We start from the raw sequence: 23,076 nt of genomic DNA on the forward strand, positions 1-23,076 counted from the left end.
GAAGCAGCAGGCGGAACTGAATTCACGTCCGATGAATCCAGGGAGCCGCTCAACGACTCGTCGAGCCCGTCCTTGGGTGGACTGCATGATTATATCCGACATTAGGGAAAGCTGTGCAATAAAAGGAATATCACGAGTTACTCTGGTATCCGAACACTTACGATCTCGTCGGACACTTGGCCCTGTCCGGCCACTCCTCTTCGTCCTCGTCGGCGTCGGGGATGTAGGCCGGCGGAGGGGTTTTCCTCTTCTTGGACCCCTCGGCCTCCCCTACTGGGGTGGCCTTCCTCTTCTTTCCTCCCCCCGCTGGAGGGGGAGAGGTTTCTTCTTCCTCCTCCTCGTCTTCACGGGAGGAGTGCGTCTCGGACTCGTCGGACGACGAGTCCGACACCACCATATGTCGGGAACTCTTTCGAGTCCCCGTGGCCTTCTTCTTCTTGGCCTTCTTCTCCGGCACCACATAATGTGCCGGAACCAGCAGCTTCTCTAGGAGAGCAGGGGCTGGGTCTTCGGGCAAGGGAGCTAGACAGTTAATCTGACCGGACTTCTCCCGCCAATCCTGTCAAAGGTGAGGGAGTTTAGATCCCGCATAGAGTCAAACTATGAAAAAACTTAACATCCTGTAAAAGATGGAAATATCTTACCTCGCCAGTAGGACGCCGTGAGCTGAATCCGTGGTCTTCAGAGGCGGATGTGGGAGCCTCGGCGCCTTTGGTTAGCCCCCTCCAGACATCTTCGTACGTCGTGTCGAAGAGCCTGCTCAGGGTTCGGTGCTGCGCCGGGTTGAACTCCCACAAATTGAAGTCCCGTTCTTGACACGGAAGGATCCGGCGGACGAGCATGACCTGGACTACGTTGACAAGCTTGAGCTGCTTGTTCACCAGGGACTGGATGCATTTTTGCAGTCCAGTCAACTCTTCTTCGTCGCCCCACGACAAGCTCGTCTCCTTCCAGGACGTGAGCCGCGTAGGGGGTCCGGATCGGAATTCAGGGGCTACGATCCACTTCGGATCGCGTGGCTCGGTGATGTAAAACCACCCTGACTGCCACCCCTTCAAGGTCTCCACAAAGGAGCCCTCTAGCCATAGGACGTTGGCAATTTTGCCCGCCATGGCACCTCCGCACTCCGCCTGGTTGCCGCGCACCACCTTTGGCTTGACGTTGAAGGTCTTGAGCCAGAGGCCGAAATGGGGGCGAATGCAGAGGAAAGCCTCGCACACGACGATAAACGATGAGATATTGAGGATGAAGTTCGGGGCCAGATCGTGGAAATCTAGGCCATAGTAGAACATGAGCCCGCAGACAAATGGGTGGAGAGGAAAACCCAGTCCGCGGAGGAAGTGGGGAAGAAATACTACCCTCTCATGGGGCCTTGGGGTGGGGAGAAGCTGCCCCTCCTCAGGAAGCCAGTGCGCGATGTCTTTGGGCAAGTATCCGGCCTTCCTTAACCTTTTGACATGGCCCTCCGTGACGGAGGAGACCATCCACTTGCCTCCCGCTCCGGACATTGTTGGAGAGGGTTGAGGTAGGAAATGCGAGCTTGGGCGCTGGAGCTCGGGTGCGCAGAAGACGGATAGTCAAAGGAGGAAGAAGGCGTAGGTAAAAAGGTGGATCCTTATCCCCTTATATAGGCGGATGCGACTATGCGTCCCCACCAGCCTAGTAAAACTCGCTTGCCTCCCAAGCACCGTGATAAGTGGCGCGGTTGGGTTACCCACGTCCGTATTAACGAGAATCCCGTAAGCAAAGGGGACATGATCTCTGCTTTGACAAGACGTGCCAAGGAAACCGCCTCGCAAAACACGCTGAGGTGGAGAAGTGAAAACGATTCGAATAAAGGCTTGGCTGTAGTGTGATGTCACGCTGCGGAATACGTCAGTAGATTAGATTTGTGTTAATATTATTCTCTCTATGGCAATACGTGGAAGCTTACTTTGCACAGCCGGACACTACTCTTGGTGTTTACAAACTTTTATGAAGAATTTGGAGGAGGAACCCGCCTTGCAATGCCAAAGACAATCTGCGCGCCGGACTCGTCGTCATTGAAGCCTGGTTCAGGGGCTATTGAGGGAGTCTTGGATTAGGGGGTGTTCGGGTAGCCGGACTATACCTTCAGCCGAACTCCAGGACTATGAAGATACAAGATTGAAGACTCCGTCCCGTGTCCGGATGGGACTTTCCTTGGCGTGGAAGGCAAGCTTGGCGATGCGGATATTCAAGATCTCCTACCATTGTAACCGACTTTGTGTAACCCTAACCCTCTCCGGTGTCTATATAAACCGGAGGGTTTTAGTCCGTAGGACAACTTCATCATACAACAATCATACCATAGGCTAGCTTCTAGGGTTTAGCCTCCTTGATCTCGTGGTAGATCTACTCTTATACTACCCATATCATCAATATTAATCAAGCAGGACGTAGGGTTTTACCTCCATCAAGAGGGCCCGAACCTGGGTAAAACATTGTGTCCCTTGTCTCCTGTTACCATCCGGCCTAGACGCACAGTTCGGGACCCCCTACCCGAGATCCACCGGTTTTGACACCGACACTCATGAAGTCCGTAATGACCGGTTTTGTCTCGTAAACCTTCTTCACTGGGTCCCAACGGTGCCGGGCCCTGAGGACGTCACGCTCCTGCAGGACAGTGAAATCTGCCAAGGGGTCTGGGATGCCCAGACTCGCGGCTTCCGCGTCCTCCTTGGCCCATTTGGACCTTTTTCCGCCATAACCACGGCTTCCGAGGTGGTGGCTCCCAATGTTCCTCTCTTGAAGCCCCTTCATGTACTTAGACTTTTTTTTGGCAGCTTCGGCCTCGCAAGCCTCCTTGAATATTTGAAACTACTCTTGCGTGATTGTCGGATTATCCTTTACAATCTCAGAGTAGGGTTCCTTCTTGTCGATGATCTTTGCTTTCACTCGATTTTTCCAGGCGGCCAACGCGTCGCTAAACTTGGTCATGGCGTGTTTGTTTATCTTCTTCATTGCCGGGTCCTCATCTGGATCTTCATAATCCTTCTCATTCCGGCCCGGGAACAAGAATATCTGGTGAAACTTCTTTAGGAGGGAGCTCCTCATATTTTCTATCTTCTGTAGTTTCTCATCGTTGATGGTGGCGGTTGTCCGTACGATGCAGCCTATTTGATTGCCGTAGCATCGACGCGCTTCCTCGGGCGCCTTTGGCTCAAAATTTCCGTCGTCCACCTCTGTGACCACCAGTCTAGTAGTCCTGAGTTTGTTAGGAGGTCGTTGCCTCTTTGCTTTCGGTTCTACACCGGCTCCGCTCCCCGAGGAAGCGCCGGTCTCGATGCCAGTCTGAGTCTCAGCGCCGGTCTCAGTCTCAGCACCGGTCTCAGTCTCAACGCCGGTCTCAGTCTCATCGGCAAGGCTCAAAAATTAGTCTGCTGCCCGGTAAACGTCGTTGCAATCACCAGAACTTTGTCCTTCATCGTTGCTAGCCATGTTTCCTACGATTAAATCTAGTCAATTAATTCTAGACCTAATAAAATGAATAATGACATAAAAAAGGCCTATTGTTTTGCAGGAACGTTGACTCCTTCCCGGTGTGGCAAATCCCGGGCACTCGATATGTCCTAGTTTGTAGCACAAGTCATGCCGAAATTCACGGAAAATTTCGGCATGACCTTTGCTAAAAAGTGGACAAATCGAGAACCTGAATTTTTCTGGAACGGAAATGAATCAACATTCCGGCAAAACATAGGGCACTCGGCTTCATTCCCTAGAAACAACAAAAGGCCACTTGGGTACAATCGAACCACTTCAATGTCGATTATGATCAATGAGCAAACACAATTGAGGATTTTTCATATATCATGACCACTTCAAATTTGTATCTCCTAGTGTTTGACACTTCAAGAAAATCTACACAAATCTCATGCTCTCTGAAACTCAATTCAAAAATCAAATATAGATGGAGGCAGATGTGGCGAGGAAGGCAGGGGCGCCTCTGTCAAATCCCTACTTAAGCATATACAAATTTTTCCTACGGCGAGGGAGGCAGATGTGGCGAGGGAGGCAGGGGCGTCTCTGTCAAAGCCCTATCTAAATTCTTTTCCTAACAAAATTAACCTAACTAAATTCTTTTCCTAACTAAATTAACCTAACTAATTTAGAGAGAGAGAGAGGAGGGGTGGGGGCTTACAGAGGATGGCTCCGGTGGTGGCGCGGGAGGCAGTGGTGGCGAGGGAGGCAGGGGCGTCTCTGGTGACGGCGAGGGAGGCAGTTGTGGCGAGGGAGGATCCGGTGGCGTCGACCGCGGCTCCGGTGGCGTTGATGAGGCCGCGCGGCTCCAGTGGCGTTGGGGGCGACTCCGGTGGCGTCGACGACGCGTGGTTCTGGTGGCTCCGGGGGCGTCGACGTCGGTAGGAGACGGCGGCGAAGTGAGGCGACGGCGAATCGGGCAGACGGCGGGGGGGTGGGGCGAGGGATTTGGGGGAGAAGTGATGGCCGGGAGGGGGGGTTGGTTAAGTCAAACTTAGCGGTAGCGCTTTTCGCGAAACGCGCTATAGCTAAGTTAGCTATAGCGATTTTCACGAAACGCGCTACTGCTATAGCTATGTAATTTCCTTCATATTTCTTATTTCCTTTTCTGTTTCTACAGCGGGGGTCTAGGAAACCGCTGCAACTACGTTAGCTATAGCGCCTCCTACGAACAGACGCTACTGCTACGCCTTTCTCCTTTTTTCGCTTTTTCATTTATTTTCCTCTACATTTTATTTTTCCTTTCTCCTTTTTCTATTTCTTTCTGTTTCATTTACTTTTCCATTTGTTTTTTTTATTTTATTTTATTTTCATTAGCAGTAGTGCTCTCCGCGTGAAACGCGCTGCTACTTATGTCCTAGCGGTAGCGCGCTTCTCCCAAGACCGCTACTGCTATGCGTAGCCTACCGTTTTAGCAATGGAAATATTAGTGGTAGCGTTTTTTCATGCGCACGCGCTACTGCTACTGTTGTATCTGTAGCGCGGTTTCCGCACGCATGCTACTGCTATTTAGCACTAGCGCTCATTTTTGACACGCGCTACTGCTAAATTTCTGTGTATAAGGTTTTTCCTACTAGTGGCAAGGTATGTTGAGTGGTAGCATGGATTGACGTACAACCGTTGAGTAGTGTTAATAATGGCCCTCGTTGGCACTCGCCATGGTGGTGGCGACTCCCCACCATACTCCATGCAGATGAGATGAACGGTGGTGGCCATTAGCATTCCTCGGGGCGGATTAGAGGCAGTAGACTACTGCCTCTGGCACATCTCAGCATTGACATAGAGGAACCTTGGCGGTGGGAGGGGATGGGCAATGGCCTTCTCTAGCGACAACCTAGCAAGGGGCTAGGTTAGGCTATCCCAAGACAAATCGGCTGCAGTGGCATCTTGGGTGTTGCGTGGATAAGGAGGATTTCCTAGTAGCACGAGAGCCGACGCGCACAACACGGTCAATAAGCACCATCTCCTTCCCACTCTCGATCCTCTCTGCTGAGTGTAGATGTTGCCCCCTCCACAATCTTTTCGTTGCCATTCCGAAGGAACATCGCTCTATCGTGCCATTCCGACAAGCCATCAAGACTGGCAGTGGAGAACTTTGCTGCCCAGTGCAACGTGGGAAAGGGATCCGATGGTCTTGGCCATTGTACACTTGTACCACTTTGTATATCTCTTCATCTTATCCTGCATTGCTAATTTGTATTATGTGAAACTAATGCGTCCTTGACAAACATACATGGTTGCACACTGAGCCACGAAGATCAGAGTAACATCTGAGTGAGGGGAATGAAACTTCCGGAACTAACTGACAAGATCGTAAGAGAGCCAACAAATCTGACAGCGTCTAACCACACCAGCCTTTCGACGGCGTCTAATCAAACATCTTTGAGGTAGAGAGAGGCCAGAGAAAGCTTAATCCGACATGCCGTCACCACCAACACCTTGGTGTTGCTACGAAGAGAAAAAAACTAATATAAAAAAAGAACTTAAAGCATCTACAGCCGGGCACCCCAAACCCGCCTCAAATGCCTGGGTGGACGGCTCGCTCGAAAATGCGACCTAGACGGGCTCCTCAAATGGGTCTCAAACGCCCGAACTAACCGGCACCCCTTATATCCAGCCCAAATATGGGGTGGATATGGGGGGCGCCCTCTGCCACGTCAGAGTGACGATATGGTCGGATGGACATCTCCTCCGGTGGGAGGTGTGAAGGCTGCGTGACGCCACTTCGGCTCCCTGCCCGAGCCAAATCTGGCTATTTAAGCCGGCCGACGTCTCCTAACCATAGCCAAACTCTCTCTCCATGCCACCTTCTTTCTCCCGCTCCACTGCTCTTCCCACACTCTCCAGCTTCACCATGGTCCAGCAGAAGATAACCACGTACATTATGCTCACGCCGGAGCGCCAACACCAGATCGAGCAGGAGATCCGGACGAGGCGCACCACGGGCACCCCCCGCATCGCTGCCGGGCAGCCTCCGGACTCAGCGAGGCCGAAGGAGGAGGAGCAGGCAGAGGAGGAGGGAGAGGAGCAGCAGCCGGCTCTGATGGAGGTGGCGGATCCGGAGGAGGAAGAGGAGGAGCAGGAGATGGCCCAGGCTCCAGGCTTCAACAAGGAGGACACGGAGGCGAAGTTCGTCGTCGCCCAAGCGGCCGAGATGGTAGAGCGGCAGGCCATCCTGGAGTCCATCCAGGATGAGGCCTATATGGAGGCCAACCAGCAGTTCATCCGACAAGAACAGGTGGCGACCGACATGCTCTTTGATGTACTCGACGTGGAGATGGAGGTGGAGGGTGACGCGGAGCAGCCGGAGGAGCCGGAGCTGCGGCTGCTACCCATGTACTTGGACGAGGATTAGGGTGCTTGAAGTATTATTATTTTTTATGTCAATATTAAACTTTTGTCTTGAATCTTTCGGATCTAAATATTCATAGCACAATTAAGAAGAATTACATTGAAATTATGCATGGTAGCATTCCACATCAAAAATTCTATTTTTATCATTTACCTACTCGAGGACGAGAAGGAATTAAGCTTGGGGATGCTTGATACGTCTCCAACGTATCTATAATTTTTTATTGCTCCATGCTATATTATCTTCTGTTTTAGACATTATTGAGCTTTATTATCCACTTTTATATTATTTTGGGACTAACCTATTAACCAGAGACCCAGCCCAGAATTGTTGTTTTTTTTGCCTATTTCAGAGTTTTGCAGAAAAAGAGTATCAAACAGAGTCCAAACGGAATGAAACCTTCGGAAACGTGATTTTTGGAACGAACATGATCCAGGAGACTTGGACCCTACGTCAAGTAACCAACAGGGAAGCCACGAGGTAGGGGGCGCGCCTACCCCCCCCCCTCTCAGGCGCGCCCTCCACCCTCGTGGGCCCCCTGTTGCTCCACCGACGTACTCCTTCCTCTTATATATACCTACGTACCCCCAAATGATCAAATACGGAGCCAAAACCCTAATTCCAGCGCCGTAACTTTCTGTATCCACGAGATCCCATCTTGGGGCCTGTTCCGGAGCTCCGCCGGAGGGGGCATCGATCACGGAGGGCTTCTACATCAACACCATAGCCTCTCCGATGATGTGTGAGTAGTTTACCTCAAACCTTCGGGTCCATAGTTATTAGCTAGATGGCTTCTTCTCTCTTTTTAGATCTCAATACAATGTTCCCCCCCTCTCTCGTGGAGATCTATTCGATGTAATCTTCTTTGCGGTGTGTTTGTTGAGACCGATGAATTGGGGGCTTATGATCAAGGTTATCTATGAACAATATTTGAATCTTTTCTGAATTCTTTTATGTATGATTGGTTATCTTTGCAAGTCTCTTCGAATTATCAGTTTGGTTTGGCCTACTAGATTGATCTTTCTTGCAATGGGAGAAGTGCTTAGCTTTGGGTTCAATCTTGCGGTGTCCTTTCCCAGTGACAGTAGGGGCAGCAAGGCACGTATTGTATTGTTGCCATTGAGGATAATAAGATGGGTTTTTTATCATATTGCATGAATTTATCCCTCTACATCATGTCATCTTGCTTAAAGCGTTACTCTGTTCTTATGAACTTAATACTCTAGATGCATGCTGGATAGCGGTCGGTGTGTGGAGTAATAGTAGTAGATGCAGGCAGGAGTCGGTCTACTTGTCTCGGACGTGATGCCTATATACATGATCATACCTAGATATTCTCATAACTATGCTCAATTCTGTCAATTGCTCAACAGTAATTTGTTCACCCACCGTAAAATACTTATGCTCTCGAGAGAAGCCTCTAGTGAAACCTATGGCCCCCGGGTCTATCTTCTAACATATTAATCTTCCAACACTTAGCTATTTTTATTGCCTTTTATTTTACTTTGCATCGTTATCATAAAAATACCAAAAATATTATCTTATCATATCTATCAGATCTCACTCTCGTAAGTGATCATGTAGGGATTGACAACCCCTTATCGCGTTGGTTGCGATGATTTATTTGTTTTGTGTAGGTGCGAGGGACTCGCACGTAGCCTCCTACTGGATTGATACTTTGGTTCTAAAAAACTGAGGGAAATACTTACACTACTTTGCTGCATCACCCTTTCCTCTTCAAGGGAAAACCAACGCAGTGCTCAAGAGGTAGCATGCCCTTCTCCTGACGCCGCTGCACTCTTCTCCCGACACTGCCGCGCGCCCCAAAGCAGCTCCGACTACCGCGACGTCCGTGCCTGCCCCTCCGGCATGTTTTATGCGGAGATACGCTTCGGTGACGTGCTTCTCGGTCTCAGGACGTTCGAGACCTCCCACGAGGCTGCCCACGCATACGACGAGACAACGTAGCGCCTCGGGAGGCCACGGGCACAGATGAGCTTCTCCGACGCCCAGGCGCGCAAGCAGGCGCAGGTGCTCACGCTTCCGCCGCAGCTAGTCACCGACGAGGACCGCCACGTCCAGCGTAGGCGGGAGCGTCGCCTCCTCATCGCCGAGGCGGACGTGTACGCCATGGAGGAGTGGCGCCAGCGCTTCCCGGAGGATGTCGCCCGAGAGAACGACTTCTGGGCGGAGAGGAGGGCGTAGCGAGTCGCAGATCGGGCGGACATGCGTGAGCGGAAGGCACTAGCGTTAGCGCAGTGCGACCTGGGACCGGCGTCGACCTTTGACGACAATGATCCTCGATGGAATGACGCGTTTCTGTCGTCGGACTACACCAACGAGGAGTAGTTTCTACTATGTTTGCATCATAGTATCGTTTTTATCTATTTTTATTGTTTGTATCGTATGGACTAGTTTGCGGCGTTGGGCTTGATGAACTATGCTATTTTTATCGTATGAATTTTATCTATTTGCATCATATGAATTTTATCTCTATGTAGATTTTTTATCTATATGCTATTCGTATATGTTGCAAGGTAGTACCTGTTGCTCGCGCATCGTTTTTTGCCGCGCCTGCTGGAGCTGCTCGCGCATGCCATATTTTGCAGCGGCCGCTGGAGCTAGCGCCTTGCTGCGCAAAAAAATGCTATTTAGGCATTGTAAATGTTGGGGAACGTAGTAATTTTAAAAAATTTCCTACGCACTCGCAAGATCATGGTGATGCATAGCAACGAGAGGGGAGAGTGTTGTCTACGTACCCTCGTAGACCGTAAGCGGAAGCGTTATGACAACGCAGTTGATGTAGTCGTACGTCTTCACAATTGACCGATCCTAGTACTAAAAATACGACACCTCCGCGATCTGCACACGTTCAGCTCGGTGACGTTCCACAAACTCACGATCCAGCAGAGTGTCGAGGAAGAGCTTCGTCAGCACGACGGCGTGATGACGATAATTATGATGGTACCGGAACAGAGCTATGCCTAAGCACCGCTACGATATGACCGAGGTGGATTATGGTGGAGGGGGCACCGCACACGGCTGGAAAAAATCAACTTGCGTGTTCTAGGGTGCCCCCTGCCCCCGTATATAAAGGAGCAAGGGGGGAGGACGGCCAGCCTTGGGGCGCGCCAAGGAGAGGGAGGAGTCCTCCTCCTAGTAGGAGTAGGACCCTCCCTTTCCTAGTCCAACTAGGAAGAAGGAGGGGGAAGGAAAGAGAGAGAGAGGGGGGAGGAAAGAGGGGGCGCAGCCCCCCTCCTTGTCCAATTCGGACTCCCAAGGGGGGGCAGCCCTATGGCCCCTCCCCTCTCTCTCAAAAGGCCCATGTTGGCCCATTAGTTCCCCCGGGGGTTCCTATAACCCCCCGGCACTCCGATAATTATCCGGTGACCTCCGGAACTCATTCGGTGGCCGAATATAGTCATCCAACATATCAATCTTTATGTCTAGACAATTTCGAGACTCCTCGTCATGTCCGTGATCACAACCGGGACTCCGAACTACCTTCGGTACATCAAAACACATAAACTCAAAATACCGATCGTCACCGAACGTTAAACGTGCGGACCCTATGGGTTCGAGAACTATGTAGACATGACCGAGACACGTCTCCGGTCAATAAACAATAGCGGAACCTGGATGTTCATATTGGCTCCCACATATTCTATGAAGATCTTTATCGGTCAAACCACATTACGATATACGTTGTTCCCTTTGTCATCGGTATGTTACTTGCCCGAGATTCGATCGTCGGTATCTCAATACCTAGTTCAATCTCGTTACCGGCAAGTCTCTTTACTCGTTCCGTAATGCATCATCCCGTAACTAACTCATTAGTCACATTGCTTGCAAGGCTTATATTGATGTGCATTACCAAGAGGGCCCAGAGATACCTCTCCGACAATCGGAATGACAAATTCTAATCTCAATCTATGCCAACTCAACAAACACCATCGGAGACACCTGCAGAGCACCTTTATAATCACCCAGTTACATTGCGACGTTTGGTAGCACACAAAGTGTTCCTCTGGTATTCGGGAGTTGCATGATCTCATAGTCATAGAAACATGTATAAGTAATGGAGAAAGCAATAGCAACAAACTAAATGATCATCGTGCTAAGCTAACGGATGGGTAAAGTCAATCACATCATTCTCTAATGATGTGATCCCGTTAATCAAATGACAACTCATGTCTATGGTTAGGAAACATAACAATCATTGATTCAACGAGCTAGTCAAGTAGAGGCATACTAGTGACATTCTGTTTGTCTATGTATTCACACATGTACTAAGTTTCCGGTTAATACAATTCTAGCATGACTAAGAAACATTTATCATGATATAAGGAAATATAAATAACAACTTTATTATTGCCTCTAGGGCATATTTCCTTCAGTAAGACAGTTTAAGTGTGCCGTGCAGTTGCACGCCTGTTGGAGATGCTCTTACGACCGAACTCATATGATTAGACATATGTAGCTTAGAGCATCTCCTGCCGTTTGGCCCCCCAGCGCACCCCGCAAAGGGCTTTTGGCGTTTGCACCGGCAGTTTTTCCGGCCTGGGGGCGATCGAGCTCCCAGCCGCGCCCCCAGGTTTCGGCCCCCAAACGCATCAAAATTCAAAGTTCACTTTCCCGCTACCAAAAAATGACACAGTTCAGCAATCATCATGCCACAAGTCGACGATCGAAATAGCCGAAGTTCGGCAATCAAAAGGGTAGCAACAATAGACATGGAGCTTATCAAATGGCAGGCTCCTCTGCCGCAGGGCTGGTCGAGCTAGGCATCGGCGTGGGCACAACTTCAGTGCTCGGTCTCGGCGTCGGTGTGGGCACAACTTCAGTGCTCGGGCTCGGCGTCGGTGTTGGCGTAGTGGGCGTAGGGGCGGTGGTCGCCGCCGGTCCCGACGTCTGGTTCAAGATGAGGCTGCGCTCCGCCAGGTACCACGCCTTCACCAGCTCGTCCATCGTCGACGTGTCTACCCCCGTCAAGAACGCCAGGTTGGTGTTCCTCTTCTTTGCGACAACGTTGGTCCTGAGAAGGTCGAGCGTGACGTCCTGCTTCGTCATCAACACCGACCACCTCACATCAGATTTCTCCTTCCTCTTGGCATCGGTGATGCACTGCTCGATCGACGATTGCAGCCGTTCGGCAGCGGGTGCCACGTCCTTCGTCGCCTTGCTTCTTTTGTTGCCATCAGGGCGCCCTTCTGCCACCGCCAGGGCAGGAACGTCCGGGTTGTAGATCTCCTTCGCCTTGGCGAGAGCGATCCGGCACTCCATCCATTTCTCGCATGACTCGATCCTGGTGAACACATGAAGGAACTTGAACTCTTGGTCGCTGTTGTCCTGTCGAAACATGTTAAACATCTGAACCATCTGCACAGCCAATGACAAGAGTGTCGGTGAAGTACAAGACGAAGAACTAGGTCGGCGACCGATGGCCATACCAGACCCTCGACATTGGCGCCGCTTTCCGGGAGAGCAGCGACCTCCGCTTGAATCCCATGCCACCTTTTGCAAGCTGCCTGGATGGTCGCCAATGGTTCGCCATGGCCTTCTTGCCACGGTCCATGTGGATGTTGGCGAAGTTGGGGTCGACCAACTTGCACCCGTCGAACGCCGTCTTGATCCTTCTCCAGTACCAGTCGGCGTTTTGATTCAAGCCAGCGACCGGGTCGATGCTGACGGTCTTCCATGCTTCGGCGAGGCACTCATCTTCCTTGGACGTCCACTTGACGCGAGGCTCGCGCGGCTTGGCGTTGGTCGCCCGCTTCTTCTTTCTCCCTTTGGGCGCCGGCTCCGCCTCCGCCGGTTCTTCCTCCCCACCTCCTCCCCGACGTCGTCGAGCTCGTCCTCCATGTCCACAGCAGCGTCCAGGGTTTCGTCTTACGTGTGGAACCCGGGGCATGAAGCAGCGATGACCGAGCCGTTCGTGATGATCTCGTCCATGTCAGCGTCGGTGCTACTGAACTATGGCGCCGAGCCGTGTGCGAAGGGTAGGGCGTCACGGCGCAGAGGTGGTGTAGGCGAACCTGAGTAAGTCAGTGGCAAGTAGCTGTACCGGGTGTTCAGGTCGACGGCGAACACGGGGGAGCGAGTGCGCAGGTCGGGGTTGAAGCTGGAGGGGGGGGGGGCGCGCGGCGCCGCGCCATGCGGGAAGGTGATGTTGGGGTTGAAGCCGCCATGCGCGTCGCCGTCGGCGTAGCCAAGCGAGGGCGCGTACCCCCACAGTGGCGGCAAGAAGTTGGCCGGCGACGCGACGCTCTGCTGGCTCCCCCACGCGGCTTGTGGGCACTGGTTGGCCTGTTGGGGCGGAAGGTTCGCCATCCCCGCGCGAGACGCCTCCTCTTGCTCCGCCGCCGCCGCGTCCCTGGCCTTCTTCATTATGAGCCTGTTCCGCCGGTCGACGGTGACCACCTCCCGACGATCAACATCGGCCTTCCACTAGGCATTCGACAAGCCCGGGGGCCTTGCCATCGGCGCCCTCGGCTTTCTCTGCTTTGGCTGGACGGCATCGGTGGCTAGGTGAGGGGGCGCATACTTCTTCGGCGGCATGGCGGGCGGATTTGGGGAGAGAATGGCAGGAGCGGCAGGGGAGAAGGGGGCGACACTGGGGAAATGGAGGAAAGGGGGGAAGAAAACGACGGGAAATCCGCCGGTGTCGTCGACAATGCAGGCCCACGCGCCTTTTCGCTTCAGCCGGCGCCCCCCGGTGTGCTGGGTTCGGCTTGGGTTCGCCGGTTAAACGAGGATCGAGGGGCGCAAGTGGGCCGTTTTTTGGTCGGCGCTAAAAAAGACGCCTGGGGGCTATGGGGGGTGGGGTGGGGGAAGGGAAGGGAAGTGAAGTGAAGTGAAGATGCTCTTAGCTCACGCTGTCAGTCTGACACAGGAGTAGAATAATGTCCACATAAGCACGCTGCATGAGACCATTAACATGTCTCAGCAGTCAAGATTTGTCAAAAACCAGCTAGCTTAGCTGACCTGTTCCCATCCTGCCACGCGAGGCCAACATCAGGTAGTACGACAACATCGTGGGCCCGTCAATACATTAGGCGGCACATGAACGAAGCACTGCAGAACCTTGTGCGAACCTACGACCTTTGCAGCGTATATAAACCACCTAGCCCGCCTCAGCCGTTCCTTGCAGCCGCCCGCCCACTCGACTAGTTTCTCGAGATCTCTCCGGCGCCCGGCTAGCTACTTAGTGGTACCTACCTAAGCAGCGGCGGCGGCGGGCGTTGCCATGGAGGAGCACAAGCCGCTGGCGGCCATGGTGGTGGTGCAGTGCATCTACGCGGCCATGGCGCTGTGGGCCAAGGCCATGTTCAGCCGCGGCATGAGCCCCATGGTGTTCGTCGTCTACAGGCAGGCCATCGCCACCGCTGTCCTCGTCCCCATCACCTTGCTCGCCAACAGGTAACACAAGATCGATCCCTCTCTCTCTCTCTCCTTCTCCCACTTCATAGACATCCGTTGGCGTAAATAAATTGTTTGTGTAAATAAATTGTCTTTTCTCCAGGAAGAGGCTGAAGGAGATTGTTTGCATCGGGACGACAGGCTTCGTGCTGGTGTTCTTGGCCTCTCTCGTCGGGTACGTCCATATATGCCTTCTCGCGGTCTTGCGAACGGTCACGTACGTGCTGAGCTGAGCACCGAAGCGATCGAACAGTCTTGTTTACATCACTGATCATTTCTTCCTAAAAAAAACATTACTGATCATTTCATTTGGTGTGTATATCTGCAACGAATTAACAGGGCGACGGCGAATCAGTACATGTACTACCAAGGCATCTACCTGGGGTCATCGTCCATGGCGACGGCCATGACGAACCTGATACCGGCGATCACCTTCGTGCTGGCGACGTCAGTAGGGTGAGTACCGTACCTGGAAGTGCAAGCAGTAAGCCGGCATTGCATTTTATTCACATCGTGTGTTCACAGTTTCTCATCATGCAAGTTTCATCATCTGTGGTCTAAAAATGAAATCCAGGCCATGAGCGTGTGCGCACCTTGTAGATCTCTCGCGTCACTGCTTAGTCAGCTGAAGGGTATCGGGGACGATAATTATGGAATTAACTAATGGGGCAGTTAGGGTCATAATATATGTACTACTTCTACAGTATATGTAGGTAAGGTAGATCCAGAGAATATATATCCTATTCCTATGGGACAATAAACTGTGGCTAACAAGACAACTTGTGCCCTCAACCACTAAGTAATCCAATTTTGTCAGTGTTCGTGCTTATAATGGTGGTAAGTGCGGGAAGCGCACGCATGTCTGAGCTGTGTGACAGATCGATGCTTGGAGCTTCCGCAGTATTCGTGCCTGCATGGTAGACGTAGACGTGAAATGTTATCTGGTGTGGGCGTGTGTGGCTTGAGTACGTAACATGTGTGCGGTGTTCATCATCCTCTGTGTGTAGTGTAGGTTACCTCCCAATTAGTTGTGGTGAACGACGATTCCCGGGGACTGTCGGCATCTTGTGCTCTTCCTGTTTCTGTCAATTTTCCCACTGATCGTGCAGATCGAACATTCTCTTCTCTGTAAACACATGGAATAGGGCTAAAAGATTTAGGTCTAGTATGTGTCTTATGTTCCAAAATGCTAGAAAATTACTTTTACTTATACTACATGTAAGGAGAATGACAAGTAACAGAAATCATCTAGCACCCGACACTGCTGACTGTACTACAAAATGCAATGAAGGCTGTCTTTCTAGGACACCAGCACAGTAGTGCCGACAACGTACGTGGGGGGCTACGTACGGGGCAGCATTATTTGTGGAACGCTTCGGGGCAAAATACAAATAGTTGGTACTGTCACACGTTGTCACTTATATACGCTCTGTTCTCCATCACTGTGTATGAGTGTCAGTGGGCACTCTAACTAAGTGGGCTTCTTGCTATAAGTAGTACTCTATTTAGGGAAGTATTTTACTGGAAACTCAATTACGAAAGTGGAATTGGTTACTAATGAAATTACCGCCGGCTCATGAACGCAGTCTAGAATGCGTGGAGATGAGGAAGCCGCGAAGCGTGGCCAAGATATTCGGCACCGCCGTCTGCGTCGGAGGCGCCATGGTCATGACCTTCCTCAAGGGCCCCAAGCTGCTGCACGACTCGCTGGGCGTCGGCGGCGCCGGGCTGGGCCTGGACGACCTGCTTCTTCTCAACTCGCCGGGGAGCCGGAACTGGGTGATGGGCGCGCTGTTCCTCGTCGGCAGCAGCTCCTGCTGGTCGCTCTGGCTCATCATACAGGTCCGTGTCAGTCAGCCAGCCAGGAAGATCTTCAGGGAAGAGGAGCACAATATTAACCTTCTACTATTTCACAGGTGCCGATCTGCAAGTCGTACGTGGATCCCCTGACGCTGTCGGCCTGGATGTGCTTCCTGTCCACGGCGCAGATGGCGTTGCTCAACTCCTTCGTGCTGCCGGGCCTCGACGCCTGGAAGATCCACTCGCTCTTCGAGCTCATGGGCTGCATCTTCGCCGTAAGCTCATCGTCGCCCCATCCACTTTCAGTATTTCCCGTACGTGTCGCCGCCGTTTCCGCGGACAAACAACCACGGAGTATGTACAAGTGTTGAACAATGTGGATCGTTGGGCACGCAGGGCGCGGTCGGGTCAGGCGTGACGTTCTACCTGCAGTCGTGGTGCATAACGGTGAGGGGCCCTCTCTACTCGGCCATGTTCAACCCCCTCTGCACCGTCGTCACCACCGTGCTCGCCACCGTCATCCTCCACGAACAGCCACACATCGGAAGGTGCGTCTTACTGTCTGCAACTTCAGCATGCAGTTCGGTTTTGCTGATCCTGCCATTTTATTACTACTGTACTTCTCAACTTACTTAGCGAAACGGTTCTGCTTGTCCAGCTTGTTGGGTGCATTCGCCGTGGTAGCCGGGCTGTACATCGTGCTGTGGGGCAAAGCAGGCGACGTCAAGAGCCCGAGGGCGGCGGGGCACGCCGATGATCTGGAGAAGACATGGTCGGGCTCTCAGCTCCTCGACGCGGAAAGTACGATCACCGCGCCGCTCCTGGCGGACAAGAATCCGATCGAGAAGTAGTGGCTCTACAATTTTGGAACAGCCAGTGATCTTTCTCAGCTTATGGTCGCATGTGTTCTGTAGCTGCATGGTTGTTTTTCGAGGGAGAGTACTAGTGTGCTGGTGGACCATGTGGCCAAGCCCATGGTGTCGCCGCTAATGTACAAAAGATAATGGCCGTAAATGTTGTTGTGTCCCACGAATTTAAGATGAGGTAGGGGGTGGGGGGCTGTGCTTACCAATTACGGCACCATTGTCTTCACAATTCGGTGCGCTACAATCAAATCGTACAGAAACTTCAGAGGCGAATCTGGCTTCTTGACTGACACTGACGGTGCGCCCCTGCAGCCATTGTGCATTTCTCCAGTCAGTATGTATGTTCAGTCTAGGCAATAGTCATGCTGAACTAGTGCCAGGCGGCGGGCGAGCTAACGGATGAAAATGAAAGGTGCTAAAGAAATAAAAACGCCGACGACCACATGGCGCCAGCCAATTCAGGATAGTAGGAGAGGAGAACTCGGGCACGGATGCCGCAGAAACCAATTGATTAGAGGGGAACATGAGTCACAGCACCGAAAAGAAGCACAAGAGGACATGATCACGATGCATACTTTAAGGCGAAAATTCCAAGCCGGGCGATCCACGCATGCTCGCCGCATCACCGTGGGCAGCCGGCGCTCAATTCTTTATCTCATCGTCCGGTAGCAGCTGGTTTGACTGCAAAACCCGAACCGTAAACAAAAATTAGCACGCAAAGCCTGGCTTGTCCGCCGCACATGGATGCTCCTACTTAGCTGGTGGCTGCCGAGCGGGCGCGATGGCGATGGCGGGCGGCGGATGGCGGGCGTGGGCGGAGCGGCACAAGCCGTGCGTGGCCATGGTGCTGGTGCAGCTCTTCTACTCGCTGGTGGACATGGCGCTCAAGACGGCCTACGGGCTGGGCATGCGCCCCATCGTCTTCGTCGCCTACCGCCAGGGCATCGCCGCCGCCGCGCTCCTCCTCGCCTCGCTCGCCGCCAGGGGGCTCACGCTGCGCCCCATGGCCGTCGGCTCCCGGGCCTTCGCCCTCCTCTTCCTCGCCTCCCTCGCCAGGTACGCACACACATCTCGTCCTCTTCATCTCTGATGGTACGGCTCGATTCCGGCACCTTGCGCTGATACGATACATGTCGATCGATGTTGCAGCGCGACCGGGCAGTACTTCTACTTCATGGGGCTGCAGCTGGCGTCGCCGTCCATGGCCCGGGCCACCACCAACCTCGCCCCCGGCATCACCTTCGCCATCGCCGCCGTCATCGGGTACTCGCTCTGCTCCTCCTCCCCTTTCTCCGCTCCTCGCCGGTGCCTCAGACAGAGCCTGCTGGCCGTCCGATTTCTTTCGGTTTTTTTTTTGAGAAAAGTCCGATTTCTTTCGTTGGTCGCTTGTAGCTACTCATTTTGCATAGGCCCACTAGGTCAGTCAGCCCATTGATTGTTCGGGCTTGTGGCTTTCGTCTGGTCCACCACGACTCCTCCATTTCGGCCCACTAGTGGAGTGACTCGAAACGCCTGACCGATCATCCCATTCCCACGCTTTTCGCAGGCTGGAGAAGGTGGACTTGAGGAGCTCAAGAAGCATCGCCAAGATCGTCGGCACCGTCGTCTGCCTCGCCGGAGCGATGCTCATGGCGTTCTTCAAGGGCCCAAAGCTTCTCGGCGCCCTGCTCCTGCCGGCGACCGATGACTGGGTGCGAGGCGGCATCTACCTCATGGGGAACGCCTTCTGTTTCTCCATCTGGTACATCTTGCAGGCAAGCATTGCATTGCATGCACCTTGGCTTGAAAACATTCATCCCATTTCTGTCAGAATGTGGACAAAATGTGTATGCTCTGTGCGATTGATTGGTTTCTGAATGATGATGATGATTCGCGGTCATTTTCAGGTACCGGTCTGTAAATCCTACCTTGATCCGCTGTCCTTGGCAACCTGGATGTGCTTCCTAGCGACCTTGCAATGCGCGGTGATGGCCTTCTTCCTAGAAGCGAACTACATGGAGATCTGGAAGCTTGCTTCTATCTGGGAGCTCCCCTGCATCTTATACGGAGTAAGTTTTGGTCCATTTAAATGCACGCATGGCATGGTAATCCACATGTTGTTCTGAACTGTGTTGATGTATAATGAGCTTGGCCACTTAACAACACTGAACAATTTTTGCAGGGCGTTTTCGCATCGGGCGCAAACTTTTTTATGCAATCTTGGTGCATATCAGTGAAAGGCCCCCTTTACAGCGCAATTTTTACACCGCTGAGCGCGGTCATCACAACAATATTGTCCACGCTCGTCCTTCACGAGGAACTGCATATTGGGAGGTATGTCGACTGAACTTCCTATTCTGCTCGGTACATAATCACTGCTACCGTGGATGATGTTTACCATGAAATTGTCTGTGTGCAGCGTGTTAGGTGCTATTGTAATCATCCTAGGCCTGTATGTTGTGCTGTGGGGTAAAGCTGATGATGCAAGCGGTGAGGGGCTGGCCATCCGCTCTGGTGATTCTGAAAGCATTTTAGAGCAAGATTGTATGGGTGTAAAAGTAGAAAGTGGGACCAATCTTTCAGAACCATTGTTGTTATCTGAAAACGCGGATGCTGATGCTTCGAGATGCCAATGACATTGCTGTTTTTTAGAATCAGCTTCTAGCCTTCGAATTATAATGATCCCTTTTTCTGATACTTCTTTCACTGCTTGCTTGTTGCCAAAATATGTGTACATATTTTTTCCATTTGATAGTTCTTGGCCAATGGCCATGCTACGTTATCAAACTCACAGTCTAGCTGTCTGCACAATGCTGAATGTGCCGAGTATATATTTGACCCAGCCAGTCAGGAACCCATCGCTGTCTGGCATTATTAGGACTAGTAGAATGCCCGTGCGTTGCCACGGGCTCTTGATATATTTTACCAGAGTTATACGTTGCTTTACATTGTCACATTTTTAACATGTAACACAAACTGAAGTCCATTATTGCAATGTAACAAACTAAGTGATGTTACAACTTAACATCTATTACAAAAATATTAATATCTAGATGATGCGCTTAAGAAATTCTTTCACAATATCAGGAAAGTTTCCTCTAGCTTCATTCCCACGATGATTTAGCAAGTATAATAAAAAATGCTTCCTCAATTCATACCCATCCTGCAGAATAAATAAATGTAGTTAGTATGAAAATTTCACGCCGAAAGTCTTAAAACATGTAACCCACATTTCTCACCACGCAAACCGGCTTGACCAATTCTTTACGGTTCCACCAGAGCATAAAATGAAAAACAAAATAGCCAGACACATTCCTGAAAAACTTGAAATTAATAATATAAATAATATAATGATAACAAAAGTAAATAATCTTGTTATGAATTCATTACCCGTCTATACTCGTTGGAACACCGGCCGGAAATAAACGATGCCATTTAGATATATCGGAATTCCACCCAGGAAGCTTTATTTCGAGTGCTTCTTTGAAATCCCTTGATTTTTTTTTAATTTCAGTGAATGCCTCAAGTTTTTATCCTCTGACGATTGTGATGATTGAATAGGATCCATAATATATAGACGACGTGCCTCTTTGTCGATGACGTACAATATGTATCGGCCGATAGATGCATAGGGAAGATAAATGTACAAGTGGAGCTATTAGAAACAAAAACAAAGCATGATAACAATGGACATAATATTTTATTTACCTTATTGCAAGATGAGATGTCGGTCTCCATCGCAGGCCAGCTATCAAATAATGTTGCCAATGTCTGGATAGTTTCCTTCTCACAAAACTTTTGACCTCGTGTTGACTCTAGCAGCATGGACTAAGTAAAAGAAGACATATTGTTTCAACATTTTGATACTAATGGCACCTATAATGAAGAGTTACGGTAACTTACACAAAATCGTAGATCCATGTAGTGTATAGGAGGGTCTGTGAACAATACTCCCTCGTCACATGCCAGCATAAGCACGGCGGTGTTGAAGCAATCATTGTCCATGGGCTGCTCCATGTTAAGTATGCACTGAAGTTTCTTAAGAGTTAAACTCATGAGATCGGGTGTGGAGCTCCGGACCCATACATTCCTGTAATTTGGATGGTAAGAAGAACAATAATATACATCCGCACATTAAATATTGATACATGATACTTACTCCAAACACCCAGCATCATTGATCGACATGATGTAGTTGCAGAGGCCGGCAAGTATTTCACGTTGGTCCGTGGGAATGATAGTGATTGGGGCAGGACATTTCTCTTCGACCACGTCAGAAGGATTATCCAAGATCTCAAGATCAGAATTAGCTAAAGTTTCTTCGTTGACAGGTTGATGGTACATGGGACATCCTCTTAGCTTATTAAGATCTGAATCGAGCAAAATAATTGCTAATTTTTGCCGAAAATGTTTCATATCCTCCTACAAATAAATTATGAAAACAATTTAGAAAATATTTTGATTATTTTTTTTGAGATAATGTATAAAACTGAAATACCTGCGTGAACTGGTCTGACAGTCCATGTGATGACCAGTATTCCATATAGTTTAGCATAAACAATCCACATGATGCGCTATAATATGATAAAATAATGCCTCAGAATGCCACACAAATGAATCTAAAAACAAACCATTATCACAAGTGCTTACCCATCGGTTTGTATTGCCTCATGAATTTGCTCTACAACCGTCCATTTTGTAACATTGAGATCAGGCCACTTATGACCTCTGATAAACTCCAGACTATGCTCTGCAAGTTTCAGCCATTTCTCGAGCCCTAGTAACTTATATATATATATATATATATATATATATATATATATATATATATATATATATATATATATATATATATATATATGAGAGATGGTAGGGATGAAGTCAAACAAAATAAATGTTAAGATGAGAAAATAAATAGATAGTTACCGTAGTAGCAAGGTCATTGCGTTTGACATTCTCACCAAGTGAGTCCAATACTTGGATCTCTCGTTTTTTGGCGTTGGCAACTGCTAGATACCAATGGTAGCCCGGCATGTTAATCGGGATGAATAACTGGTGTAAATAAGATACAAGTCACAGTCAAAATTAGATATAGTTATTAATAAATCATTAAGCATATGAACTAAATAAAAACAATTCATAATTATATGCATGGATTACGAGACAAAACTAACCATATCTTGTTGTAGATAAGTATTAACATGACGCACAATGCGACGATATTTTGATGGGTCTATGTTTCTTTCCCCGTCTTCTTTTATCTGGCCCGATACAAACGTGCTAATAATGTGTACCTTTTCACCCGCCCTGTTTTGTAAATGCTCGTGAGCAAGCATGCAATATATGTAAGCATTTATCACCTGCAACCAACCATTAGATTATATATATAAATTATGATATTATATATAATAAATTAATTACAAATTTTGTGCAATTGGTCTTACACCATCATGTAAGAACATGTCATTTTTTATAAGGCATTCCAAATCGTCAGTTGATAACAAGGCATCTCCAATGTCAACAAACCGGGTATTCTTAGGGGCAGACTTGATTGTTTCGATGATTGTAATATCTCTAGGGGTACAAACATAGTCTATGAAATTCATAAAAAAAGTGAGCCAGCTTAGTGAACAATAAAATCCAAAATTGTTGAATACAAAAGGCAATATCACCAAAAATTCTTGATAATAATATTTAAAATTCCCTTGTGGGATAACATGTAAATTGGCATCCTTTTTTGGTTTATTATGAGAGATAACCTCATCAACGTGATTATGTTGTGGGTTTTTAGCCCCTTGCAGTGATATTGCATCTGAACTCTCAAAGGAATCTTTCCGTGCATCTCCAGAGTCCATATCCATGTATACTATATTCTGAAGAAACAAGAATATAAATAGATCATTCATTTTATCACATAGAATATAGATACAAAGTAAGGTTAGCTTTAGGCACCTCTTCTCGCGGTGTTTCAGTGCGATCTGTCATCGTTGCCTCAGTGCGTATGTCGTAACCCATCAATTTATATCTATGATGAAATATATTAAATATTTTTCACGACATTATAAAACTAAAACAACGGTTTTATCGGATAATAAGAAAAGCATTTGGTTATATTATAAAAATATGCTGCTTAAATCATTTCACAAATAGAACAATTCGAGG

General features: G+C 49.7%; 2 protein-coding genes and 1 long non-coding RNA gene across 4 annotated transcripts; 2 read left to right on the plus strand and 1 right to left on the minus strand.

Annotated features, from left to right (window-relative positions):
• Window positions 1-13,978: 13,978 nt before the first annotated feature.
• On the plus strand, window positions 13,979-17,102 carry LOC147971723 (WAT1-related protein At4g30420-like). Its single transcript, XM_087526298.1, has 7 exons — window positions 13,979-14,269; window positions 14,373-14,444; window positions 14,609-14,725; window positions 15,856-16,111; window positions 16,186-16,344; window positions 16,466-16,617; window positions 16,728-17,102. The coding sequence occupies exons 1-7, from the start codon at window positions 14,097-14,099 to the stop codon at window positions 16,918-16,920; spliced, it is 1,122 nt and encodes a 373-aa protein (XP_087382424.1). The 5' UTR covers window positions 13,979-14,096; the 3' UTR covers window positions 16,921-17,102.
• Window positions 14,644-17,645, minus strand: LOC147971724 (uncharacterized). 2 transcript variants are annotated; one of them, XR_015604804.1, is made up of 4 exons: window positions 17,511-17,645; window positions 17,139-17,241; window positions 15,287-15,395; window positions 14,644-14,738 (listed from the first exon to the last, which is right to left on the minus strand). It is a non-coding gene; the product is annotated as an uncharacterized LOC147971724 (long non-coding RNA). The 2 variants fall into 2 exon arrangements; XR_015604803.1 differs by lacking the exon at window positions 14,644-14,738 and adding an exon at window positions 14,745-15,179.
• On the plus strand, window positions 17,574-19,611 carry LOC147971725 (WAT1-related protein At4g28040-like). Its single transcript, XM_087526297.1, has 6 exons — window positions 17,574-17,991; window positions 18,085-18,198; window positions 18,482-18,689; window positions 18,822-18,983; window positions 19,097-19,248; window positions 19,334-19,611. The coding sequence occupies exons 1-6, from the start codon at window positions 17,717-17,719 to the stop codon at window positions 19,548-19,550; spliced, it is 1,128 nt and encodes a 375-aa protein (XP_087382423.1). The 5' UTR covers window positions 17,574-17,716; the 3' UTR covers window positions 19,551-19,611.
• Window positions 19,612-23,076: the final 3,465 nt, after the last annotated feature.

Source organism: Triticum urartu, chromosome 5A (genome assembly GCF_056163025.1).
Source record: "Triticum urartu cultivar PI428250 chromosome 5A, HENAU_Tu73, whole genome shotgun sequence".
In the NCBI taxonomy this organism is placed as follows: Eukaryota; Viridiplantae; Streptophyta; class Magnoliopsida; order Poales; family Poaceae; genus Triticum; species Triticum urartu.